Source organism: Lynx rufus, unplaced genomic scaffold (assembly GCF_022079265.1).
Source record: "Lynx rufus isolate CCGP_SWC_20201006 ecotype Redwood Valley unplaced genomic scaffold, mLynRuf1.p SCAF_18, whole genome shotgun sequence".
Lineage (NCBI taxonomy): Eukaryota > Metazoa > Chordata > Mammalia > Carnivora > Felidae > Lynx > Lynx rufus.
In genome coordinates this window covers 4,361,950-4,388,859 of record NW_025814832.1, presented here as the reverse complement: position 1 = coordinate 4,388,859, position 26,910 = coordinate 4,361,950, and the positions used below count along the sequence as shown (strand labels likewise).

Sequence of the window (26,910 nt, the reverse complement as noted above, 5' to 3'; positions counted from 1 at the left end):
GAAAAAATACACTGGATGACTTGTGAACCCTCTTCAAATATAAAACTAGAAAACAATAAAGAAAGGAAAGAGGGGAGGACATTAAACCTCTTGAGATAGATTTGGTACCTTTTAAACTCACTGCATGAAGTAGTGTTAATGAATAGTAAATGAACAGTGTAAGGAAATGTGCTAATTGTTTATTTACTACAACAAATATTATAAAACTCTAATACGATGCAGCCATTATTACATCAGAGGATTACATCTATTTCTTGGTTATTCTGTTTCTTAGGATTTTTTTTTCCAGGCATCATACAGCAGTAAATTATACTTTTGCTTTTTGTGTTGTGGATTAGGAGTTAAATAAAAGGCAGACTCAAAAGGACTTAGAGCATGCCATGCTACTGCGACAACATGAATCCATGCAAGAACTGGAGTTCCGTCACCTCAACACAATTCAGAAGATGCGCTGTGAGTTGATCAGATTGCAGCATCAGACTGAGCTCACAAACCAGCTGGAATATAACAAGCGAAGAGAACGAGAACTAAGGCGAAAGCATGTCATGGAGGTTCGACAACAGCCTAAGAGTCTGAAGGTACCCCTTTAACCTAAGCTTCTTGATAAAGGGGGAAAAGAGATAAAATGCATCCATGTAAACCGTAAAAGTCTAAGAGGTCTGGCATAAAGAATTTGAATAAACTTTTTTCTTTTCATTTTAAGAATGTTTGGTTAGTTTTAATGTGGAGTGTCCATAGCTGTAGACTTTTTGCTTATGTATTTTTCAGCAGCATACCAAAACTTTTGACTGTGGGAAGTACCATAAACATGAATCAAAATTCTTATTTTAAATGTACGCAAAATGTGCAATGCTGATATTACAGTCTACATGTCAACATGGTAACCTGTTGTCTTCTCACTGTTGTCCCAAGTAATACAGTTTTGGAATCTTATTTCCTCTAAATATGATTTGTTTCCAGAAAAGGCACTAAGTTCTTAATCAGCACAAAAGCAATGAATGAAAACTGCTTTTTTATCCCCTCTCCCTTCATTATCTATACTTACTGTAAGAGGAACAAGGGAATCATCACAGTGTTACCCCCAGTCTGCTTGCTTGCTTTCTTTGCTTGGTAGTGTAGGTAAAAACCATGGCATAGGTAGTTGGAGGTATAATATTTTTTTTAATATGCACATCAGGGTAAAGCAAATTGTTATATGCCTCCCTCTCCAAAATAAGGAAAAACAAGTGTTGGTGATATATAATACAAAGGACTTTAAATTTTGTATTTATTTTGAATACAGGAACTCATTCATATAATATGAAATTCAAAATATACCAAAGTATATTATAAAGATTTCCCCCTCTCTGCCTCTCCAGCCAGCTGATCTAGCCCTGAATCAACCAGAGTTAACAATTCTAGGATGTTTTCAAATTTTGTAACTTGTAATAAATACTTGAAGGAATATAATCAATCACATTAATCTTAATGAGCAAAAACAAAACCATCTACTACATAAGCTGTTGTCTATAGTAGTACCTCAGTTAATTTTATTTACATCCATTAAGGCCTACATCCCACAGTATTTCCTTTTTAAACTTTACCCTGACCCCTTTTATTTGATAATTTAACTATAGAACTGTTCTTTGTCTTACCTGAGTAACTGTCCTGGAGTGAAGTGCAGTTCATTCACAGAGGTAATCTATGTTAAAATCTATACCCAATCATAACTCTGATTCCCACCCAACTCCATTCTAATAGGCTGTCTTGAATGAGATATAGAAGCAGAATTAAAGTGTTTTACCCTTTCCTTGTGAAGGATAAAATTTCACTTTGCTACGTCTTCAAAATAACTAACATCAATTAAAGAGTAACTTGTGTTGACTACCCATATAACCTTCATTAGTCATTGCTTAGAAAAACTGGAATTCATAATGATTTTTCAGCTTTGTTTTGTCTTTGTAATGAAGACCTTTGTCTTCAGAACAATTTCCCACCAAAAGATTTTTAAAACATGTCTGTAAAATTAGTTACCATTTTATTTATTAATTTTTAAATGTTTATTTATTTTTGAGAGAGAGAGACAGAGACAAGCAAGGGAGGGGCAGAGAGAGACAGGGAGACACAGAATCCAAAACAGGCTCCAGGCTCTGCGATGCATGGGGCTAGAACTCATGAACCACGAGATTATGACCGGAGCCAAAGTCGGACACCCAGCCAACCGACTGAGCCACCCAGGCAGGCACCCCAGTTATCATTTTAAAGTCAGCAGTACCCAAAAGTAAACCAAACTGAAAGCTTGTGAATTTTCTATAGTCATACCATAAATCTGTTATGACTACATTTCATTGAGACTTGGAATAGGTAGTTGTTTGATATTTAACCCTTCCTTTCTGTTTCCTCTTGTTGGAGCCTTTTCAGTTTGAAAGCTTATAAACACTAGATTTGATTTTTACAGATACTGTACAAAAAGTGAGGAAAAAGTAGTATTTCATAGTCATGGACTTTGAATAGAAAGCCTCCTTTTCTTTATTTTTTAGAGTTAACAAACTTGTGTGCAAGCAGGGGAGGGGCAGAGAGAGAGAGGGAAAGAGAGAATCCCGAGCAGGCTCCACACTCAGCGCAGAGCCCGATGTGGGGCTCAGTCTCATAACCGAGAGATCATGACCGGAGTCGAAATCCAGAGTTGGACACTTAACTGACTGAGCCATCCAGGCATCCCTAGAATGATTCCTTTAATGACCAGTGAGCTCAAGATTTTCCATAAAGGAAATCATTCTGTTACATTAGTAGGGAAGAAAATCACGATACTTTCTTAGTTATATATATCTATCTACTTGCTCAATTTGAACAAATCAGACTAGATTTTAACACTAAGTCATTCCAATTTTATTTTACTAAATCGTAACAGTTGTCTCTTTCAGCTTTCTTCAAGACTTTAATGGGGACTAGGGGGACTTTAGTTTGAGTACTTATGTAAGTTGGAGTTGGGGTACCATTTCTGTAAAATGGATTGGGTAAACACTTAATTGCCTACTCGGCTGTTTCTTCATCTGTCATCCAGATGATAGTGTTAAATGATTAGAAACAACTGTAACTATGTTCTAGTTTTCATTTGAGTTTAGTATTGAGGGATACAGTTTATTCTTGGTTATAAGAATTAGTATTATTCATGTGAAATTTTCAAGTTCTTTTTTCTTATTAGGCTAATATAGAATGATAATTTTCTTGATATAATATTTTAAAAATAAAAACTTTTAAAAGAACGAATGTTATACAGAGGCAGGAAAGAATGTCTAAATTGTATTGTTTGATTCCTAGCTAAGTTGGAAGAATTTTGTTAACCAACGACAGCATTTAAGTGTGGTACTACCAAGCATAGAGTTTTGCTTGGTCTCTACTAAGCAAGCTTTCTAGCTAGACAATTCTTGACCCTTCACAGAATAAAGTATATGACTATGACATAGTGCCTCAGTTGGTGTGAAATATGGAAAAGGTCTGTTTGAGGTTGTAGTATTACAAGGGGTGGTGAATAGTTCCTTGACAAGTGTTTTACTTTGGTGTAATACGTGCATTTGTTGCACACTGAATCAACCAATCAATATCTAGCAGTATTTATATTTAGGTAAAATAATTTGAAGTGTAGTTTCTGCCTTAGTGTAGTAAATGAATATATTCTCATTTACAGGCTTACTCAGTATACTTTACAGAATTATATCTCATCTTGTTAAATCTTATTAAAACCTGAGTTCAGTGATTAGCAAAAACTAAAGCCAAAACTCTCTGTCTCGGAGCTCAATTATTTTATCTCAGAAATATTTATGTAGCTCATGGCTCTTATCACTCCAAGAAAGGATGTCCTCTCCCTTGCCCCATGACTTTATTTTTTTTAATTATTTTTAAAATTTTAAAATTTTATTTAAATCCAAATTAGTTAACATATAGTGTAATAATGACTTCAGGAGTAGAATTTAGTGATTCGTCACTTACATATAACACCTAGTGCTCATCCCAACAAGCGCTTTCCTTAATGCCCATCACCCATTTGGCCCAGTCCCCCCCCCCCAACACCTCATCCCATAACTTTTGTTTGACCTTTAAAAGGTTAGTTAACTTGACTGACTTTCAAGTTTTTGCTAAGGATGTTTCTACCTAGTTTATTTCCTTAAGGAAAAGAATTGTATGAAGCAATATTAGTCTGTTACTAATACCCTGCTCTTGTGGAATCTGTCATACACTATGTAGTTAGAGTTGAGGTTGTTATTAAAAGAAATTGAAGCAAAGTGTTTCAGATATGGAAGAGAGTAAATATGCTTATTTTCTGCCTCAGAGATTTGATAAAATATTGTCTGGCCAATAAAATACTTTGCTACATGTAATCAATGAGAAGAAATTTGATTTTCTGTCATTAATATATACCGTAATCAAAGCTAATTTTAATACCTGCTCATCACTAAATTTACTAACAAAATAATGACTATTGCTTGAAGTCCTGTGATAAATGAGGTTCTTGATATTTTAATGTTTTAAATTAGAGCTTTTGTTATAAAAATGCATAGAATCCAGTGGTTTGACCCAATAGCCAAGTGTAAAAGTACCTGCAACGTTACGATCTGACCTTTTTGTTTTCTCCCTTTCTCCTAGTAGCCTTTCTTTTAATGAAAACCTAAGGTATACCAAATGCCAAATGTTAAAAATATATGCATCTATTTTTTTCTTCCCAGTCTAAAGAACTCCAAATAAAAAAGCAGTTTCAGGATACCTGTAAAATCCAAACCAGACAGTACAAAGCATTAAGAAATCACCTACTGGAGACTACACCAAAGAGCGAGCACAAAGCTGTTCTGAAACGGCTCAAGGAGGAGCAGACCCGGAAGTTAGCCATCTTGGCTGAGCAGTATGACCACAGCATTAATGAAATGCTCTCCACACAAGCTGTGAGTTTGTTTTATTTAGACAAAATAAATTTAGTGCTCCTTTCTTTCTACCAGCAATGAAATCCCAGCAATTAAAATACTAGTTAGAAATGATACTTCTCCTGCAGCTTGGGAAATAATGGTGATGGTCCATATTCTTCCTTCTCTGAGCATTGCTTGGAAGTATGCATGATGTATGCAGAATTCTTATTGATACATTCAGACATGAAGTTTTATTTATTTATTTTTAAAATCTTTCCAGGGAGGGGTGCCTGGGTGGCTCAGTCAGTTAAGTGTCTGACTTCGGTCTGGGTCATGATCTTACCATTCCTGTTCCTGAGTTCAAGCCCCGCATCAGGCTCTGTGCTGACCTGAGTTCAAGCCCTGCTTCGGCTCTGTGCTGACAGCTCAGAGCCTGGAGCCTGTTTCAGATCCTTTGTCTTCCTATCTCTCTGCTTCTCCCCTATTCATGCCCTGTGTGTGTCTCTCTCAAAAATAAACAAATATTAAGGGGGCGCCTGGGTGGCTCAGTCAGTTGGGCATCTGACTTCAGCTCAGGTCATGGTCTCACGGTTCATCAGTTTAGGCCGCGCATCGGGCTCTGTGCTGACAGCTCAGAGCCTGGAGCCTGCTTCAGATTCTCTCTGCCCCTCCCCAGCTCATAGTCTGTCTATCTGTCTCTCTCTCTCAAAAATACATAAACATTTTTAAAAAAATTTTTTAATTAAAGTCTTCCCAGAGAAGTTTCTCTTTTTTTAAATTTTATTTTGAGAGAGTCAAAGAGAGAGTACATATGCGCATGCGCATGCAGACACACACACACACACACACACACACACACACACGCACGCACGCACGCACACGCACAAGTTGGGGAGGGGCAGAGAGAGAATCCCAAGCAGGCTCTGAGATGTCAGCAGATCCACCCCGCTAAGAGCTGGAACTAAGCAACTGTGAGATCATAACCTGAGCTGAAATCAAGAGTCAGAGGCTTAACCAGCTGAGCCACCCAGGTGCCCCAGACATAAAATTTTTTTGTTTTGTTTTTTAAGGTTATTATTTATTTTGAGAGAGAGAAAGCACAAGCATGAGTGGGGAAGGAGCAGAGAGAGAGAGAGACAGAGAGAGAGACAGAGAATCCCAAGCAGGCTCTGCGCTATGGGCACAGATGCTGATTTGGGGCTCAAACTCACAACCCGTGAGTTCATGACCTGAGCCGAAGTCAAGATTTGAATGCTCTATTGACTGAGCAACCCAGGTGCCCCTAGACACTAAGTTTTAAAGAAGCTCTCTGCCAGTGCTTCTTAGCACATGCCTGTTGAGGCTTATCCAAAAAGCATATCAAGATTGGAACAGCAGCTTTGTTAGGTAGTGGGCAAAAAGTAGTACTATATTTGGAATCCAAATGGTAACATTTGAATAGAAATGTAAAATATTTTCTATATAAGTTTTATAAACATGTTTTTTTTGGTATTTTAGAGTCTGTAGGTCAGGAAGCAAAATTGAGGATATTATGTGGATACTTATATAGCTATTTAAAATGTAACTACTTCAAATGTAAAAACCATTCTTAACTAGTGGAGTATATAAAAAAATGAAAGCAAAAAAACCCAGCTGCTGCCCAGATTTGGCCAGTAAGCTGTTTGCTGGTCCCTATGCTGTAGTTATTTTCATTGGAGAGAAAACATTCAGAGTCATACATATTACCTGATCAGATTCTAGATTTTTCTTAAGAAAAATATGGTTATTTAGCCATCTTCCAAAGAGCTGATGATAGCTTAACCTTCCTAAAGATAAAGGTTACTAGACCTTCCTTTTTCAGAGATGTTCATTCCACGACATGAGAGAGAACAATTGTATATCCTACAAAAGAGTAGTCTGTCTTCTTTCACACCTCCTCCTTTCCATAGGTCAGGAATAGAGAGCTCACAGTTGGATATATTTGTTTTCCTTCTCTCTTTCAGCTACGTTTGGATGAAGCACAGGAAGCAGAATGCCAGGTTTTAAAGATGCAGCTGCAGCAGGAACTGGAGCTATTGAATGCATATCAGAGCAAAATCAAGATGCAAGCCGAGGCACAACATGATCGGGAGCTTCGAGAGCTTGAACAGAGGGTCTCCCTCCGCAGGGCACTCTTAGAACAAAAGGTATAAGTAGTATGAGGAAGGTAATTGTGCTAGTGTTTGCTTTTAGCAAAAGCATTTTATACATATTTTTCATATTGACAGAGGTGGCATTGGATTGTTTTCATAATACCACATTTCCTTAATTCTAGTTTTGGTAGCGTTTTGCTTTTTCTTTAAAATTATTGATTTGGGTGCTTGGATGGCTCAGTTGGTTAAGTGTCTGACTCTCGGTTTTGGCTAAGGTCATGATCTCAGGGTTTGGAGTTTGAGCCCTGCGTTGGACTCTGCTCTGAAAGCGTGGAGCCTGCTTGGGATTTCTGTCTCTCTGCCCCTCCGTGGTTTGCTCTCTCTCTCTCTTAAAAAATAAACCCTTAAAAATTAAAAATAAATAAAATTATTGATCCCATAATTAACCTTATAATTATTGAGTTCTAAACATCAAGGAAATATAATTAAGTAGTAATTGCTAGAAAAAGGAATATGGGGTTCTGTGAAGACAGTTGAATTGGGAGAGAGTAGTTCTGGCTCCGTGTTCCTCACTTCTTTTGTGTACCTTCTCTCGTTAAGGAGATTGGTGAAAAAGGAGATTGGAGAAAAACTTGGATAGTGAAGAAACAGAACATTAGTAATTGCCTGGGAGAAGCAGGAATGAAGCATCAGGAATATATACTTGTACATCTTGGGCCTGTAACTATACAGATTGGTGGAAGATTATTAGAGGGCAGGAGGTAAAACCAGTTCCACACAGGTGAAAAATCAGGCTGAAAATGTTACTTCTAGATGTATCTTCACTTACTTATTTTTTACTTATTCTTTGTCAGATATATTAAAGAACAGAACTATAATCTCCAAATTCATTTCATCCTTTAAGGTAGTAGAGCTGTGTGTGAGTATTATGTATGTTTTAGGGAAAGGGTGATGGGCAGAATTTTGAGAGGAAAAGTATTTGTTTTTAGAAGTATAGTTAACCCTTAACGCAGGGGTTAGGGGTTGTGACAACCCACGAAGTTGAAAATTTGTGTATAACTTTTCTTACACATTATAAAATTGACCGGAAGCTTTACCGATAACATAGTCGATTAACACATATTTTGTATGTTATATGTATTATATACTGTATTCTTACAGTAAAGTAAGCTAGAGAAAATAAAATATATATATTTTTTAATGTTTATTTTTGAGAGAGCGCAAATGGGGGAAGGGCAGAGAGAGAGGAGACAATGGATCCGAAATGGGCTCTGTGCTGACAGCAGCAAGCCCGAGGTGGGCTTGAACTCATGAACCAGTGAGATCATGACCTGAGCCAAAGTTGGAAGCTCAACCACCTGAGAGCCACCCAGGTGCCCCGAGAAAAAAAAAATATCATTGAGAAAATACATTTACAGTACTGTACTATATTTACTGAAAAAAACCCACATGTAAGAGGATCCATGTCATCCAAACTTGTGTTGTTTAAGGGGCAACTGTAGTAGAATATCAGTTGTATCTAGGATTCAGAGCTATGTTCAAGAATTCCTGGGCCATAAGCTCCCAACAGCTGGTAGAGTCTTAGGTCCATTGTAAGTGAATACTTTTCTAATGGTCTTGCCTAATGAAAGTTGTCATTGTTTCTGGATAAAAATACAATGCCTTCTTATGTTAAAAAATAATAGTCTCAAAAAATCCACTAAGATGTTACTATTTCCCTGGGACAGCTGTCTTTATTGCTGGCTTCTTTGAGAGGTATTTACTTCTATAAATTATCTCAGTTATGTTTCTCACTCAACATGAGAAACATAGAACACATATAAAATTTGAGAAGAATCTAGTTTGGGGATAAGCAGGTGGCTCTGTTCGTTAAGTGTCTAACTCTGGATTTTTGCTCGGGTCATGATCTCACAGTTTGTGGGTTTGAGCCCCACATCAAGCTCTGCTCTGGATTCTCTCTCTCACCTCTCTCTGCCCCTCCCTGCTTGTGCTTTCTTTCTCTCTCAAATAAATAAACTTCAAAAGAAAAAAGAAAAATCTAGTTTGTACTATGTACAGATTTCATAAATATGATTCCAATTTGAATATTTAAAATTCACTGTAAAGTTCTGTCTCTTATGCTTCAAAATTATCACTAAAAGGAAAACTTCTATAGTATTGTAGAAATAGTGTTGTGAGAGAAATATAGGTACTATTATAATATATTTGTGTTTTTATAGCTCCACCTAGTGGTTGAGAGTTAAACAGTGCTAATTAGTATCTTACTTAGGTACAGTCTTATTTCAATATATGAACCAAAGTTTACATGTTCTGCAAAGCCTGGTGTAAAACTGTACCCACTGGTAAAGACACAGTGGTACTCTCCTGCTGCGTAGGAGCAGTGTGGGGCTTGAACTGCGTAGGGGGACTGTTAGTCCATTTTGAAAAGCAGTTTGGATGTATATGTTGAGCTTTAGAATTATTAAGTATTTAATATTTTAAGAATTTAGTCTAAGGAAAAGAAATCCAAAATATAGGGGGGAATATACATAAAAATTATCACTATAACATACTTGATAATGGTTTAAAACACCTAACCATCTAGGTTACTGGAAGGATGGGGGCTCAGGCAGGGGTGGAGGCTGGATTAAATGGGTGATGGAGATTAAGGATGGCACGTGTTGTGATAAATCACTAAATCCTACATCTGAAACTAATACACTGTATGTTAACTAATTGGAATTTAAATAAAAACATGGGAAAAAAAGAAAAAAATAAAACACTTAACCATCTGAAGTAGAGATATAATTAAGTAATTATGGCCAAGCCAATGAAATCTTCTTACTCAGCCATTTAAATGATGGCTACAAAGACAGTATTAATATGGGGAAATGCTTATGATATGTTGAATGAAATAAAAATGACAAATTATACTTAAAGTGAATTGAAAGAATGCTAGTAGTGGCAATATTAATACAGAGATTTGAGTGATTCTTCTTTTTTTTATTATTTGAGAGAGAGTGCCCGCAAGCGAGTGGGGGAGGGACAGAGAGAGAAAGGAGATAGAAAATCCCAACCAAGCAGGCTCAGCACTGTCAGTGCAGAGCCCGATGAGGGCTCGAACCCACCAACCGTGAGGTCATGACCTGAGCCAAAATCAAGAGTCAGACGCTAAACCAGCTGAGCCACCCAGGTGCCCCAATTGGTTGTTTTTTATTTTTAAAATATTAACTTTGATAATGGAAAGTGCTTATGATAATTTAGTATTAATAATAAAAGAACAATAGGGTGATAAATAGTGCTTTGAGTTGCTGCTTGATTTTTAGGGCTAATGTTTACATTTCAAGTGAAGTGCATGACTATAAAGTAGTTGGGTCATTTGGCAACTACCAAGTCCATGTACCTTCTCTACAAAAACTTTGAAAATTTTTAACAGCTATTTTTCTGCACTTTGTACCTACTGGTTGTACAGATAAGAAACAGTCATCTGAAAATAGAGTTGAAATCAGAGTTGTTCATAGATGAATAACAATTCTCTTTGAAGATTGCTTTCAGCCTCCAAATGAACCAAAAATTGTTCCTTTAGGTTGTTGAGACACCAACAATGTAAGCTGCACTTGACTCACATGAGGTCTTATTACAACTTTTCTTGCTCTTCCTTTACATAAACAGCAAGATAACATAACTATAAATGTTAAATTCCATGTGAATTTTATACATGCATGAAAAGTGGCAGTGTCTCTGAAGTATAAATGGGCTTTTTTATTATCATTGAATTTTCTTTCAGTATTTCACAGCATCAACAACATGGTTGGTAGGTGTTTTTTTTGTTTGTTTTGTTGTTATTGTTGTTTTTGTTTTTATAATTTTTTGAGGGGGAGGGCAGAAGGAGAGGGAGAATCTTAGGCTTCACGCCCAGGGCAGAGCCAGACGTGGGGCTCGATCTCATGACTGTGAGATCATGACCTGAGTGGAAACCAAGAGTTGGATGTTCAACCAACTGAGCCACCCAGGCACCCCTCAGTATGTCACAGCACCAACAACATGGTTAGTAGTTTTTAAGTTAAGAATCGACAATTGGAATATTTTATAGGACCTTTCTTTGTGGAACATAAAAATAATCACATTTAATTTCAAAGGAGATGGGTTGGAAGAGCCTTTCAAAAGTCTTAATTACGGTAATTCTTATCTACCCAGTGAAACCACCTTTCTAATTTTCAGAAATAACTAACATCTTTTAAAAGAAATGGGAATTAATATAGCCCATCACAAATCTTAGTTTTCATTTTTGTTGAAAAATGTTCTGAGTTTAAGTGACAAAACTAATCAAAATTAAAACTGTGCTTACTAGATAAAAGATTGAGAAACATTAATGTGTAAAATATATATGTATATATGTATCTGGTTGCTGTACCCCAACCAGACACATAGATACGTATATATTTTTAAGTAGGCTTCACACCCAGCACAGAGCCCAGTGTGGGGCTTGAACTCATGACTGTGAGATCAAGACCTGAGCTGAGACCAAGAGTCAGATGCCTAATGAACTGAGCTGCCCAGGTACTCCAGTGTGTTTAATGCTTTTGTCATGAGTTTCCTTCATAATATGCAAGACATCTGATCAGTTACATACTTAGCACATTCTCATCATTTATTAGATCCCTTGAATTAAAATAAATGCTTTTAGCAAATGGATTTTTGAAAGTTTTACATAAAAATATTTAAAAGAAAAATTTGAAGTTCTTTGAATCCTTAGAGATATGTAAATTCTATATGAATCGGGTATTTTATATAAAGAGAGTAAAAGTGGAAAATTATTTTACAAATTCACAATCATTTTTCTTAAAACTTGACAAGCTTAGGGGCACCTGGCTGACTCAGTAGATCATGCAACTCTTGATCTCGGGGTTGTGTGTGAGTCCAAGCCCCATGTTGGGTGCAGAGATTACTTAAAAATAAAACCTTAAAAAAAAACTTAAAAAAACAACTTGACAACTTTAGGAAAACATAAATAGAAATTAAGATGTCTTTAGTCCCACCATTCAAATCACCACAGTTAACAATTTGATGTCTTTCCCTCAGAAAAAGCATTCATGTGTAATCTTAAGTTCTTCTTCAGCCTTGGTATGAAATGCTTACTGTAAAACTTTGTAACACTTTAGTACTTAGAATGTTCAATAATTTTCATACTCTTCTTACTAGAATCCATCTGGCCATAATAATTATTATTTTATCATTTTCTCGTGCCCTTACACTTGTTCCTTCTGCTGAAAATATCTTTTCCTCCCCTTTGTCTTCCTGGTAAATCTGTTTTCTTCCTTCAGAATCCAGTTTCTGCCACCTCCTCTGAGAATACTTTGCCCTCGTCTCTCTCCCTTATAGAGTGAATCACTCCATCCCTTTTTATTTTTGTACCTTATAAATTCGTTATTATGTCTTACCACATTCTATTGAGATTTTGTATTTGCATGTGTCTCCCATGCTAAACTTCATATTCTTTATAAAGGGTACTTCTGAAAACTTGATACATAAGAACTAAACATTTGTTGAGTTAAAGTTCTGCAGAGAAGTGACTATTGGCTTAAATCATCAAATATCTTGATATCTGATTTAATGCTCCTTTATCTCTTTTTATCTTTTAAAAACTGTTTATGGAAATTTTCAAACATACACAAGTAGGAATTAGTACAATAAAATCCCCAAGTACTCACCACCCAGCTTCAACAGTTATTGATATTTTGCTAATTTTTTCTTATCTATCCCCCTGCTCCACACGCACAGCTTTATGTGGTGGAGGCAGGAGGTGGGGAAGAATGTCTGGAGTATTTTAAAGCAAATTTCAGCATACCATCATTTGACTCCTAAATATAGGTAAAGACTTTTTGAATTTAACATAATGATAATTCCATTGTGATATCTAAGAAAATTCATAAAAAATTTTAATATTGTTTAATACTCAGTCCATGCCTAAGTTTCCCCTTTTATCTCAAAAATGTCTTAAGTTGGTTTGTTTGGATTGGGGCCCAGACAGAGTCTACACATTGCATTTGGTTAATTTTTTTTTTTAAGTTTTTAAAATTTATTTAGAGAGAGAGAGAGTGAGCTGGGGAGGGGCAGAGAGAGGGAGAGACAGAATCCCAAGCAGGCTCTGTGCCACTAGTGCAGAGCCTGACATGGAATTTGAACTCCTGAACTGTGAGATCATGACCTGAGCCAAGACCAAGAGTTGACTGCTTAACCAACTGAGCCATCCAGGCACCTCTGGTTAATTATCTTTTAAGTCTTTTAGTCTGTAACCACTCCTGCCCCCCCCTTTTTTTTTTTACTGAGGATTGGATCATTTACTCTGTAGGAATTCTCACATATGAATTTGACTTATTTCATTTTTGTGGTGTCATTTAATGTATTCCTGTCTCCTTTACTTCATATTTCCTGTAAACTGGTAATTAAATCTGGAGGCATGATAATATTTAGATTAAACTTTCTTTTCTTTCAAAAAATTTTGCAGGTAATTTTCATAAGGGTTACTGTGTACTTCCTTTTGCATCACATCAAGAGATACATAATGTCTAGTTGTCTCACTTTTAAGTGATATTAATATTGATCAGTGGGTTCAGGTTTTGTCCATCTGATCATTCAAGAGTTCTCTATCAACCTTTTTTTTTTCATTATCTATGGACTATTATGTATTTTTTAATATTAAAAAAAATCATATACAGCCAACTATCTTTATTTGTAATACCTTCCAGTTTTTCAGAACTGATGATGATGGCTACCCAGCTATGAATCTTTAGCTACATAGAATCTTCTAACTTTTTAATGAAAACTTTTTAGGTTTTTTGGTTTGTTTGTGTTCACTTAAAGTTTTGGTCTGTCTAGAATATGGTATTAAGATGGGGTTCCATTTCCTTCTAGATATTAGCCAATTGTGCTTGCATTATTTTTTTTCCCATTAAATTAAGTACTGCTTTTGTCTTGCATTAAAAGCCTGCAAACTGAGATCTTCATTCTATTTTACTAATTATCTGTTTCACACCAATACCATATTTTATTAGAGTGACATTATGGGATGTCTGATAGGGCTAGTTTCCCCTTACCCACGTTTTTTTTCATTCATTTTTTTACCTAATGAATTTAATAGCCATTTATGATAATTACCTTGATTTATTTTTTTAAAGTAGTGTCTGCACCCAGCATGGGGCTTGAACTCAAGAGTCACCTGCTGTACTAACTGAGCCAGCCAGGCACCCCTGCCTTTGCTTTTAAGAATTTGACTTTGGGGTGTCTGGGTGGCTCAGTCAGTGAAGTGTCTGACTTTAGCTCAGGTCATGATCTCATGGCTCATGAGTTTGAGCCTGCATTGGGCTCTGTGCTGACAGGTCAGAGCCTGGAGCCTGCTTTGGATTCTATATCTCCCTCTCTCTGCCCCTCCCCTGCTCACACTCTGTCTCTCTCTCTCTCAAAAATAAATAAACATTAAAAACCAAATTAAAAAAAAAAAAAAGAACTTGATTTTAACCTGAAACTAATGTAACATCAACTATATTAAATATAAAATCATCTAATTTAATTAAAAAATGTTTTTTGAATGTTTATTCAACATTCAACAGGCTCCAGTCTCTGAGCTGTCAGCACAGAGCCCAACATGAGGCTGAACCCATGAACCGTAAGGTCATTACCTGAGCTGAAGTCAGACACTTAATCCGACTAAACCACCCAGGCACCCCTAATTTAATTTTTAAAAAAGAACGTGATCTTACACATTAAAAAAAATAAATTGTACATGATTCCTAGAGTACATTTCTTTAATTTCTTTATAGAATTTTGTTTTAAGTTTTTATTTATTTATTTTTAATCTCTACATTCAGTGTGGGTCTGGAACTCATGACCCTGAGATCAGGAATTACATACTCTTCAAACTGAACTAGCCAGGTGCCCCACATCTCTTTAAATTCTTAAATGTGCAGGGCATCTGGGTGTCTCAGTTGGTTAAAAATCTGACTCTTGGTTTCAGCTCAGGTCATGATCTCACCATGACCTCATGAGATCGAGCCCTGCATTGGGCTCTGTGCTGACAGCGTGGAGCCTGCTTGGGATTCTCTCTCCCTTGCTTTCTGTCCCTCCCCCACTCACATGCATGCTTGCTTGCACTCTCTCTCAAAAAAAAAACAAAAAAACTTTAGGGTGGCTCAGTCAGTTGGGCATCCGACTTCAGCTCAGGTCATGATCTCGCGGCTCGTGAGTTCAAGCCCCACATGGGGCTCTGTGCTGACAGCTCGGAGCCTGAAGCCTGCTTCAGATTCTGTGTCTCCCTCTCTCTCTGCCCCTCCCCCACTCACACTCTCTCTTTCCCTCAAGGATAAATAAATGTTAAAATTTTTTTAACTTTAAACATACATCCATAAAATAGCCAGAATGAACTATTTTATGATTCACTTCAAAGCTGAGTAATTACTGTTTCCTCAATTTATAGATTTTCTTTTAAATAAATCACCTTTTTTTTTTGCTTTCCTCCCCAACCCCAAACAGATTGAGGAGGAGATGTTGGCTTTGCAGAATGAACGCACAGAACGAATAAGAAGTCTGTTGGAGCGCCAAGCCAGAGAAATTGAAGCTTTTGACTCTGAAAGCATGAGACTAGGTTTTAGTAACATGGTCCTTTCCAATCTTTCCCCTGAGGCATTTAGCCACAGCTACCCGGGAGCTTCTGGTTGGTCTCATAATCCTACTGGGGGTCCAGGACCTCACTGGGGTCATCCCATGGGTGGCCCACCACAGGCTTGGGGCCATCCAATGCAAGGTGGACCCCAACCATGGGGTCACCCTTCAGGGCCAATGCAAGGGGTACCCCGAGGTAGCAGTATGGGAGTCCGCAATAGCCCTCAGGCTCTGAGGCGGACAGCTTCTGGGGGACGGACAGAGCAGGGCATGAGCAGAAGCACGAGTGTCACTTCACAAATATCCAATGGGTCACACATGTCTTATACATAACTTAATAATTGAGAGTGGCAATTCCGCTGGAGCTGTCTGCCAAAAGAAACTGCCTACAGACATCATCACAGCAGCCTCCTCACTTGGGTACTACAGTGTGGACGCTGAGTGCATATGGTATATTTTATTCATTTTTGTAAAGCATTCTGTTTTGTGTTTACTAATTGAGATGTCATAGCATTTGGCTGCCGGGTTTTGTTTTGTTCTTTAACTTCTGGAAAAATTTTGAAAGGGGGAATTGTGTGTATGTAAAAAGAAATTGGCTAGTTTGGGGGTAATTTTTGAACACTGCAAAAATAGAATACAGCATAGTGGCGTGAGTCATCACTTTGGGGCTACTGTATTCTAAGAAATTTGTGAAAAGATCTAAAGCCTTCCCCACACCCCAAATTCTTATGAGCCACTCACAGCAGGCAGGCAGCATATGTTGAGCCAAGTGATTATGGAAACACACCTGTATCCCCTCACCAGTGTATTTTCTTTATTAAATTGGTCTGACTTCTCGGCCTCATTTGGAGTAAAAGAGTAGAAATTCACGAACACTAAAGGGTTGCATTGACTTTTACAGAGAGTAGAAAACAACTTAGTTCTTTTTCTGAATGCTGCATAGGTTTGTCAGTTTTTGTTTTTGTTTTGTCCGTTCAATTGTGCCTTCTTTGTGGCATGGTGAGATGGAGGTGCTTCAGGAGATCACAAGTTGTGTGGGAATTGCATCAACAAACCTGTGAGCCTTCAAAGGGGAGACTGGAAGGTGAGAGAGGCCCCTGAAAGTTCATGTGGTGGGTATGTTCAGCAGCAGAGTGAGGAGATGAAGCCTATATATCCTAATGTTTTATTGCTTTTACTGTGATATCTCATCCTAGCTAAGCTCTATAACTCCCAAGACCCCAAACAGTACTTTTACTTTGTACAAAAACAGACATATAGCCAATATAAATCAAATGCCAGAGGTATTTGAAGGATGCCATATTTGCAAACTGCCATCCATTGGAATTCTCATTACACTACATAGACATAATTTGATTATCCTCCCCCTTTTGGCTTATGGGATTTCCTGTTTACAAGTAGAATAGCCAATTATTTAAATATTTAGTTGCCATAGTGAACCAGGAGTCACTGAGCCAATGACTTTACCAGCTGCTGACTAATCCTCATCACCACTGTAGATTTTGCTGCATGTGCAGGTCCTTTTTTTTTCTTCTCTCTCTCTCTCTCTCTCTCTCTCTCTCTCTCTCTCTCTCTCTTTTTTTTTTGGCTGTTTTTGTTGCTGCAATACTTTACAAACTTTTAGTTCCTTGAGACTTAGTGACTATTTGGCATCATGTTAACATCACACAGTAGGAAACACCACTTCCAGAAGTCTCTAGCCTCAGTGCTAAAGTACTACTGAAAAGGAACTATCAAGTTTGGCAAATTAAAAAAGACAAAAAAAAAGGTTAAGTAAGTTATAGTGGTCAGGGAATCTCTTAATGAAAGCTAACTTTTTTTTTTCCCCCAGAGAGGGGCATGTTTTGTTTTGTTTTATGTTTTGCAATGAAGGATCAACCCAACGCTAAAAGTCAGATGTTCCTTGGCATTCCACACCCAGTGTGGAAATTGAGTTGAAGGTGGTTAAGGAGCTATGAGTATGACTTGAAGGAAAAAAAATGTCCTTCCCAGTGACAGATCAGAGTTTCTTACAAGTTATTGCCCTGCCCCCTCCCCAGTTGTCTTGAAGAACCCTTGCTACTAACTCTGGGTCCTCATTTTCATGTGGTCAGAGGACTCCAAGTTAGAATTCCCTAAGTCTCACTCAGTGACACCTAGACCTGAGTGATGACCAAACAGTAATCTATCACTGTTGAAATCTTGGTTTTTCTCAACCAAATTTAAGTCTTCCCCAGGTATGTCAGCCCAATCTCCATGAAGCCTCCCCTTTAGGAGTTTCTGGCATTCATTTAAAGGTAACTGGAAGAAAAATTAATATTTTAATGTAAATTTTTAAAAAACCAAGGTAACAGTAGAATTCACACTCAGTTTAGGCAGTGTTTCAGATAACACTATGATACATTGTCCTTTTGACCATGCTCATGATCACTAGTTATTAGGTGACTATAACATGCACTTGTCCTAGCTAATGAAAGGGGCTTCTGATTTTCTGAATCTCTCTTTTCTGGCATTAAAATATTACCATATTTCAAACAAACTGAGATATATACCTGTTTGGAGGAAAATGATAGGAGAGCTCTTTAGAATTAATTAAATGTCCAAAAATGTAATGGAATTTTATATATTTCAAAAAACTATCATTCAGTCTGGCCAATCTGTACTACTGGAGGGGGTGGAATATGGAAGCAGATCAGTTTTGCGTACGAAACTCTTTAAAATCCAAAATACTACCCGTGATACATGCTAGAGTCTACTTGTGGACTTAGTCAAATCGAGTTATTGAGTTCATATATACTTTTAAAATCGTGATTGAGTACTGACTCCGCATGTCTGTCCAGTAGGGCTTTGTATCTATCTGATTGAATTGCATGACAGCCAGTTTCACATGTAGGTCATGACTATACCTGGATTATTCCATTAAGTTAATTTAATTAAAATATTTATAGTTTGCAAAAATAATTTCACTTAATTGGTTTGTGTGATCTGACTTCTGAGGAATCTCATACATGGTAGGACTCATCAAAGAGTAAAGCTTGTAGCAGGAAAATATGAAAAGTTTTGAGAGATCCTAAAGAAAGAAGCAGGCACTTTCTGAGTCAGTGTACAAATGTCAACATTTGATCAAATTAATACTACCTCCTCCCCAGTGTTGGTGTTCACTTGGTATATATGTATTTAAGAAAATAAAAAGTATGGGAAATTTGTCCAGCATATCAGAACGTTGTAAATGCTATATCTGGTATCCAGAGCTTGGCAGTAAAAAGTTTCTTGTGTTCACTGTCTCTCCCATTTTTTAAGTTAGCATTTTAAAAATGCAAAACCTCATACCTTGAAATATATTATTCCTAATTGGGTTTCCTTCCTTTTGCACATACTTTTTCTCTTCTTATTAAAGTTAGCTCTAACCCCAAATTATAGGATCTGAAAGTATTTTCATGATATAGAGAATGTTAGCTGGAAAATGTGTTTATATTGTTTTTATTTAGAGCTGCCAGTCCTTTTAGTCCTTTCTATGCCTAGAGATGAATAGTCCTGCATTTGAACCACCCCACAGGTATAATATGCTTGGTACCCAAGGCCAAGGGTTTATTGATAAATTGAACTTTTTAGCAAAGTCATTATGATTTTCAGCTACCTAGACATCAAGACCATTCAGTACACTAAAACTGTCCTTGACACTCCTCCCTATTTTTCCTCACCCCCCCCATCCCCAAATCGAAAACTCTATGAGTATCTTTCTCAGACCGTAAGGCTGACTTTAGTAACTTTCTACTTCTTTAAGTACTAAATGTCTGGCATTTTAAACTTTTATAGAATACATTGTGTTGGACACTGGAATAATACTGTTTATTTTCACCTGTGAAAAAATGACTATTGTACTTGAAACACCTCCTTTGCATTTCTCCATTTGTGCCATTCACTAGTGGAAATAAATTGTATTATACCATGATCTACTGGCTTTTTAAAACTGTGTTAAATATGCACATTTTGGTATAGTTATTATCATTTGTATGTATATACTGTATATACATATGAGTGTCTATATGTGTGTATAGATAGATGGATGTAATTCATACTGTACATTTCCATCAGGGTGCTTAAGGTTCTGTTATTTTGTTATTTCAGTCCTCAGTTAAGGCAAGAATGCATGTGTTTCTTAAGAATGAGTATTCTGGGTTGATATTTATGAGAAGGTGGTCATTAGATGCAATCTTTTCTTTTTTACTCCCTTCTTAGCACTTGTGTGGGTGGAAAGAAAGTTAAGTAAATGTGGAACCATAAGTTGCAATGCAGTAAAATAATGCCAGGGGAGGAGCCAGTTAGTGTCTCTGTGAGTTTGTGTTGTGATGCAATAAACGATAAGTGGTGCAGAGAGAAATGAACCGTGGAAATTACAAACACTGGTGGTGATTCCTCTGCCAAGATGATGAAAAGAACCAGTAAGTCACAGTCTCCATGTGCGCGATCTCGGTGTATTTCTTAGTAGTGATGCCATTGATCCTCTTGCTCTTTTTACTCCATTGATACTAACACTTACACATTTTGCTAAGGACCAAAACAGCCAAGAAAGGAATTACTGCTAAAGCATCTAAGGTTCTCCTAAACGGTGAGATCAACAGGAAATGGCCACTGGGAGAGAAGGATATGGTATTGGTGTGGGGCTTTCTCCCTTGAGCTGCCTCTTCTTGCTTGCCAATAGTTAAGTTCTTCATGCACCTTCCAGCTCTTCTGAGCCACTACTATTCAAGCACAGATTTGGCCCAACACAGCAACCCTTTCCTGGGAGGTTTATATGGTCCTGCATTCTGTCCCATGCTTACAATGTGAAGTGTGTAGTGTGTATTCAAGTCAGAAAATAATATATTTAAGGTATAGAAGTGTGAATCTCCTATAATGATGGAAGAAGAGGTTCTTGTTTCTTAGATAGAAAACTACCTTCTCTAAGGAACAAAGCCAAAACTTGGGCTGTCATCTTTGAGCTGCTTACCAAAATACAGATCATTATTAAAGAGAGACAAAGTCTCTCTTCTTTTCCCTCACCTAACATGATAGTGCCCCTGAGGTTGTAGCATTGCCTTTGAGAAGGCGCTCACTTACTCTTAAGTTGAGAACTGGAAATTTCCCATCCTCAGATTCCCTAAAGATGAAGGCTGTGCTGTACACTTAGCAGACTTGCCTCTTGTATGCAAGGACTACTGATTGAAGTCTGTCTTGCTGTGTGTGTGGTTATGTTGTCTGCACTTTTATGAAATCACCACAATAGGTGCATTGGAAATGACTATTAATTTGTAAGGAAGTAAGTTTTATTTAAACATTGTCTAGAAAAAGAAAGTGAAGCTGAGAACTCTTCCGTTATTGTGCATTTATATTTTTCTGCTGAATTCCGGTAGCCCCCTTTAAAGTCACGTTGACTAAGTTTTCCCTCGTTTATATTCAAATTTCCAAAATTTCACTCACACAAAGGAAGAGAACCCGTTTGGCCTAATGACAGTCTTCAGATTACAAGAAATATAAATTAATATGCACCTTATCTGCCTCTTGTGGGTTTCTTAAACTTGCACTTCCCTCCCACCCACCCAAAAATAGATATCTTTAAAGAAAATACAGGCGGAGAATTAAAACTGGGGAGCCATTTACTATGTCACCATCACTGTTAACTGTTTCCCAGCAATCCTAACTTTTTGAAGTTGCGGAGAGATTTTTTTGCGTGTATGTATGTGTCTGTCTGTGTCGGGTTTATTTTTTGATTTTAAATATACAAGAAATTCTTCTTTAATGTAGACAGAAGTGAATCCTCTCTGAAACAGGATGCCCACTGGATATACCAACCTGGACATCTGTAGGTAGTTTGCCATGGAAAAGTGGAGAGAAGATGAGATTTCTGAATGAATGAAAAGGGTGTCTTGATGCCCAAGGAGCCCTCCCCCCGCCCCCCAAGTACGGGTAATTCAGCCTGCACAGTTTCCTTTTCACTCATAGTTTTTAGCAATTATGAGTGAAAAATCATGTAATTATCTGTAAATATGTAGCTAACAAATTGACCTAGTTTCTGTATTTTTTTGTTTTTGTACTAAAGTTTATAAGTCTGTGCCAGCTAGAGAGGAGTTGCTGTCATTGCCAGTTGTGGTCCTAGCATCTAATCCTGAAACCATCCTAGGTGACATTTTTAGAATTAATGCTTAACTGTTGTTGAACAGGGGAAAGTGAAGCTTAATCGGTCAGGTTTTACATCTTTTGAAGCAAAGTCATTTTATTTAATATAATGATTACATGTTTTCGATCATGAATGAGGTAGGGAGCCTCCCTCCCCCAGTGGCCATGTTTACAGACGTGTGTTTTGTCTATAAAGTGCAAGAGTTTTAATGTTTATGTAAATTATGCAGGTGATAACATTATGGCTTGGAACTGTTTATTGGGCTCTGTAGCTGAACTTTCAGTGAAATGAACTATGTGAATTGCTGGCACATTGATCCCATTTCTGGAGTATTTTTCTATTTCCAGAATTGCATATGTTCCTTTGTCATTATCCCCACTAAACCTTTCTCTGAAATGCCTTGTAGCCTAAGGTATTACAGGCTGGTAAATATAGACGAGGGAAATGCATTTTAAAAAACCCGTGAACCGTCGTTTGTATGCATTCAGTACTGATATGTTTCAGTGGCAACTCTGAGGTCAGTGGAGTTTAGCAAAATGAGATACCAATGTTAATGAAAAGTGTGTACTCTTTGCTTTTGCATGGCTTGGCTTAGCTTCAAAGGTGTATTAGGGCCACTTGAAAGCATGAAAACCAGTTGTATGGGAACAGGTTTCTCTCAGTGGCACATTTTGCTTTTTCTGAGCCCTCAAGTACATTGCCTCAGCATGAACATTATTGTTACTATAAGTTGCACATGGTCATGGAGTGAATTACGTGATTTAAAAAGATGTAACTGCTTAATGTTTTCAGATTCTGGCTGGTCCATGTGACTATTTGGCACATATCAAACAGTGGGAGAGGGGTGTCCTGGACCCTTCTAACCCCCTTGTTGTCATAGACAACTATATTTAGTTTATTAAGATGTTGGCTGCCCCTGGTGTGTTGCCAGATAGCTCTTTTTTGGTGCCCATTCCAAATGTGCTTCCTTGCATTTCATAATATCAAAGAAACCACCACCCTTCTCCCTAACATTTTATGTGTTACACATTTTCTTCCACATTAAATGGGAATTGTGCCTACTTAGAGTGCCCCTCCAATTAATTACATGTATGTGTCCTAAAATAATCCAAGCCAGAGACACAAGGTGGAAGAATTTTTTTAAAAAGTCCACTTGAGGCCAGTAATTTATCTGACAAGATATTTTACCACATTATCTTGACACTTGATATATGAGCCTATTAGGAGTTGCAGGTGGTTTCATAGGGCAAAATCCAAGTGGAGAGGATATGTGGGGTTTCTATTAGAAGATAATTTTCTTCGTATTTTACCTTTCCTTTTATGATCCTTCTGTGCTAGGTTAGAATAGGTTAATGCTCCAAATTTATTGAGTTTTGTTTTTTATCTTTTAGAGAAATTTTTACAAAAGCAATGGTCTGATGTAAATAACATTTTAAAGTAATAGTGCACATACCTTTCCCAGACTGTTCCAACCAGATAATTTGTAAATGCTTTAGAGTTTTTTAAATTAACACTTGTGTTGCTAAATCCTATTTATGTAAGTCTGCTAAAATTTTTAACCCATTTAAAACTTAAAACGAACATTTAAATAATGGATGGGTTACTCTGAGCAACCTAGCTTTCAGAACCCCCTTGTTTTAGTGTATGAAAAAGCCTAATGCGCATTAATGAGGTTGGAGAGACTTTGAGAAATATGTATAGTGTATATTTTAAAACAGCTTTGCTTGTATTGTGAAGATTTAAAAACAAACTTGAGATTTTTAACGTAACTATTAACACAGTTTTAACATAAGTTATCCCACTGGGTTTAAGAGCATCTTGAATGTATAATCCTTTTGGTAACCCAGGTTGGTTTCTGCTTTCACCAGTCATCCAAACATATTATTTATGTTTTTAGTTTTATATACTCATTTCCCTTTGTTTTCCTCAACCAGCATGATTTTTTTGCACATGTATTGTAGAAATTTTTAAGAAAAGTTAAAATACATCGTTTTCTCTGAATTTCCTTCACTTCTCTCTTCCTTTCTACTAACCCCTTACCTTACAGGCCACATCGCTCCATTTGCATCATTTGTGCAAATGCCAGGGTTGGTTTTTATTTTTATTTTTGCTATTTACCTAAAAAAAGAAAAAAAAGAAAAAGAAAAATGCTTCAGTCAATTGCTTTTTTATTTAAAAAAGAAAAAAGAAAAGAAAAAAAGCTGTAACCTTATCATTTCCGAGTAGACCATTGAGAGATGAATGCACACCTGTAATGGCCCAGGACCAGCTCTGGTGGCTAAAGGGAATATGTTAACTAAGCAAGAAGTTCTTTTCTAAAAGTGGTTTATATTATTCACGATCTCTTTCCGTTATTCCCACAAGTCAGGGGTCCAGATAAAATGAGGGTTATCAGCTAACTGATATGTTATCATTGAGGTTCATCAATGAATTTGTACATTTCTACTTCCCTTTGGTGAAGGGAAAAATGATGATTTTGCAAGACCTAGATTTTGGCTTGGTTTCTTGCCTCCTTTTTTGGCAGCCTTCATCTTCTCATCTCCCAAAGCCCTTGAGCCTGTAGGGTTTTCGCGGTAGACAAAGGACTTGTGGTCTTTTAAAACTAGGACTGATTTTTTTGGTGAGAGATTATCATGTTGAAAGTGATGTTCTGCCACTTTACTGATGACTAATTTTAAATATACACAGTCCTCTCAATTTTCGGACCAAACAGATGCCCACAGTGGAGGCTTATCAAGGGTTGCAATGGGGAAGAAGCCTCTCCCTCACTGTCAGCACCAGCTGGTAAAGGTGACTGTACAGATGTGCATTTTCCTTTTGGTAGAAATGGTCCGCAGCACTAACTGGTAAGGCTTATTGTACAGTATATTGTCAGTATTCTTCTGGTTCAACATACCTTATAGTTCATATATAACCTGTATTAATTGTATAGATTGTGCATTTAAAGCTGTTACCAAGTTGTCAGAACATAAGAGCGAAAACAAGGTCATATGTAATATTTTGTTTGTAAGTATCCTTTGTATCATAGCAAAGGAAATGTTTAAAAAAATCAACTGTAATAAAGTAATTTTAGTACACAGAGTGTCTGCTTAGTTTTTTAAAGTAATTTTATTTCCAAAAGATCAAGTATATTTCAATTAAGTGACTGTTAATCTCAGGCACAGTGCTAGATGTTGGGGCTATTACAAAAATGTGTAAGATACAGGGAAGAGTGAACTCCCTGATACAGACATAAACCCTCCAGTCTAATGGCCTCAGATTCTCTTTGCCCAGAGAATGAAGTCGCTGATTGTGTTGTGGGTGTGAGGTGGTCCTCATTTAGGTTCTGATGGTTCAGTGCAGGTTCTGCGGTTCTATACAGACCCATGTTCTAGTCTGTGTAACTGCAGCTCCTCCCACCACACACAGACACATGAATGTATGTGGTTCATGGACCTTGTACAGAACTTCAAAAGGTCATTTCATCTGGGTGGTTTTACCTTCCCTAATTTGAAAATTCATATTTTCTGCCCCTGTTTGGGGCAAATTTCTAATCTAGCCCCATTGCTTAAAACACTGTTAAAGTGACTATTTTTGCCAGAGGCTAATTTGGGGAGAGGGAGTTTCATGTTTTTTAGTTAGAAAACATTTTTTTAAATGTTTATTTTGAGAGAGAGTGAGTGAGCAGGGGAGGTGCAGAGAGAAGGAAAGAGAGAGCATCCCAAGCAGAGTCTGCGCTGACAGTGCAGAGCCTGACAAGAGGCTTGAACCCACAAACCGTGAGATCATGACCTGAGCTGAAACCAAGAGAGGCTTAACCCGCTGAGCCACCCAGGTGCCCCTAACTAGAAACTTTTAAGTGTCATTTTAAAAAGTAGAATTGTTACCTGCTTTATTGAAGAGAATACTGTCTGAAAAGTACTTTTAACTTTTTAACACAGCTTTTTAACTTCTAGTGTGTTGATACTGAGCTATTTCTACATTAACATTTTATGTAGTGTAATTATGCAGGAGATCCAAGATTAGATCCCAGATCTCTTATGGCCAGCATTTCCAACCTCCTACTTAGAATTTGGAGGAACTCAAAAAAGGTTTAAGAAACAAGAGTTCTAGGGTGCCTGGGTGGCTCAGTAGGTTAAATGTCCGACTTAAGCCCAGGTCATGATCTCGCAGTCCTTGAGTGCAAGCTCTGCATCAGGGTCTGTGCGGACAGCTCAGAGCCTGGAGCCTGCTTCAATTTCTGTGTCTTCCTCTCTCTCCCTTCCCCACTCACACTCTGTCAAAAATAAACATTAAAAAACATCAAGGAAAAAAAAATTCTTCATTCTCCCCACATTTGGGCTCTTCAAACTGTAGTGGAAAGAGAGTACTGTAAAACTTGTAGCTTATGTATCCCCTGTCAACAACCCAAATGTCTAATTTGTCATTGTCTAAACACATCAGAGATGCTCTAAGCTGTGCTTTAGCTGTCAAAACCTATCCTGACTGTAAAAGAATTTTGAACATAAATAAAAATTTGCCATAGCGTTTGGCTAGCTCCACAGCCACAGTGGCGATAAGCTAAGGCTATCACTTGCATCTCAGAGATGCCAGCTGGAAAATGAGGGTCTCTGTATGTGTAGTGGCCAATTAGTGACTTTAATTGCTACTATATCTGCAGATACTTGTTCTTAATGGTAGAGGAAAACAAAGTTGCTGAGGGCGTTGAGGGTGTTGAGGCTGTGCAGGCTATGCAATAAACAACCTTACGGGTGCCATTTATAGATTAACGTGTGTAGTTTCCCCGCAGAGCTGTGCACTAAGCAGCTCTGAAGACGAATTATTTCCCCTTTCGTTACCATGCTTTATGAAGTCTAAAATGGGCATTATTTACTGTCATCTCAGCCAGTGATAGACTAGAAAAGGCAAAGTATGGCATAAACAGCACTGATTTGGGGTCTGGGCTTTAGCCCCATAACCAGTAATGATGAGATCTTAAAGCCACGTCTTTTCTGACCATTTATAAGAACTAGGAAAACAGTTTTGGGCTGGAACAAATGAACCAATGTGCAACCTGTTAGCTATAACATGGTTATCAGAGAATGTGTGTGTGCACTCGTTGTTTGGGCAAGGGGTGGGGAGAGTTTGCCCTCAATTGAGCAGCCCAGGACCCAGCTCATGCAGGCCTTCC

The 26,910-nt window shown here is 37.5% G+C and overlaps 1 protein-coding gene across 2 annotated transcripts in view; it reads left to right on the top strand.

The window, feature by feature from the left end:
• The window catches only part of TAOK1 (TAO kinase 1), a 144,412-nt gene extending 119,570 nt beyond the window's left edge, over nucleotides 1-24,842 (top strand). For both annotated transcript variants that reach the window (XM_047080698.1, XM_047080699.1), the window contains 4 exons: nucleotides 339-578; nucleotides 4,704-4,916; nucleotides 6,860-7,042; nucleotides 15,497-24,842. In XM_047080698.1, coding sequence (XP_046936654.1) covers nucleotides 339-578; nucleotides 4,704-4,916; nucleotides 6,860-7,042; nucleotides 15,497-15,958 — 1,098 coding nt within the window. In that variant the 3' untranslated portion in view covers nucleotides 15,959-24,842. The remainder of the gene's footprint in view (nucleotides 1-338; nucleotides 579-4,703; nucleotides 4,917-6,859; nucleotides 7,043-15,496) is intronic.
• The last annotated feature ends 2,068 nt before the right edge of the window (nucleotides 24,843-26,910 follow it).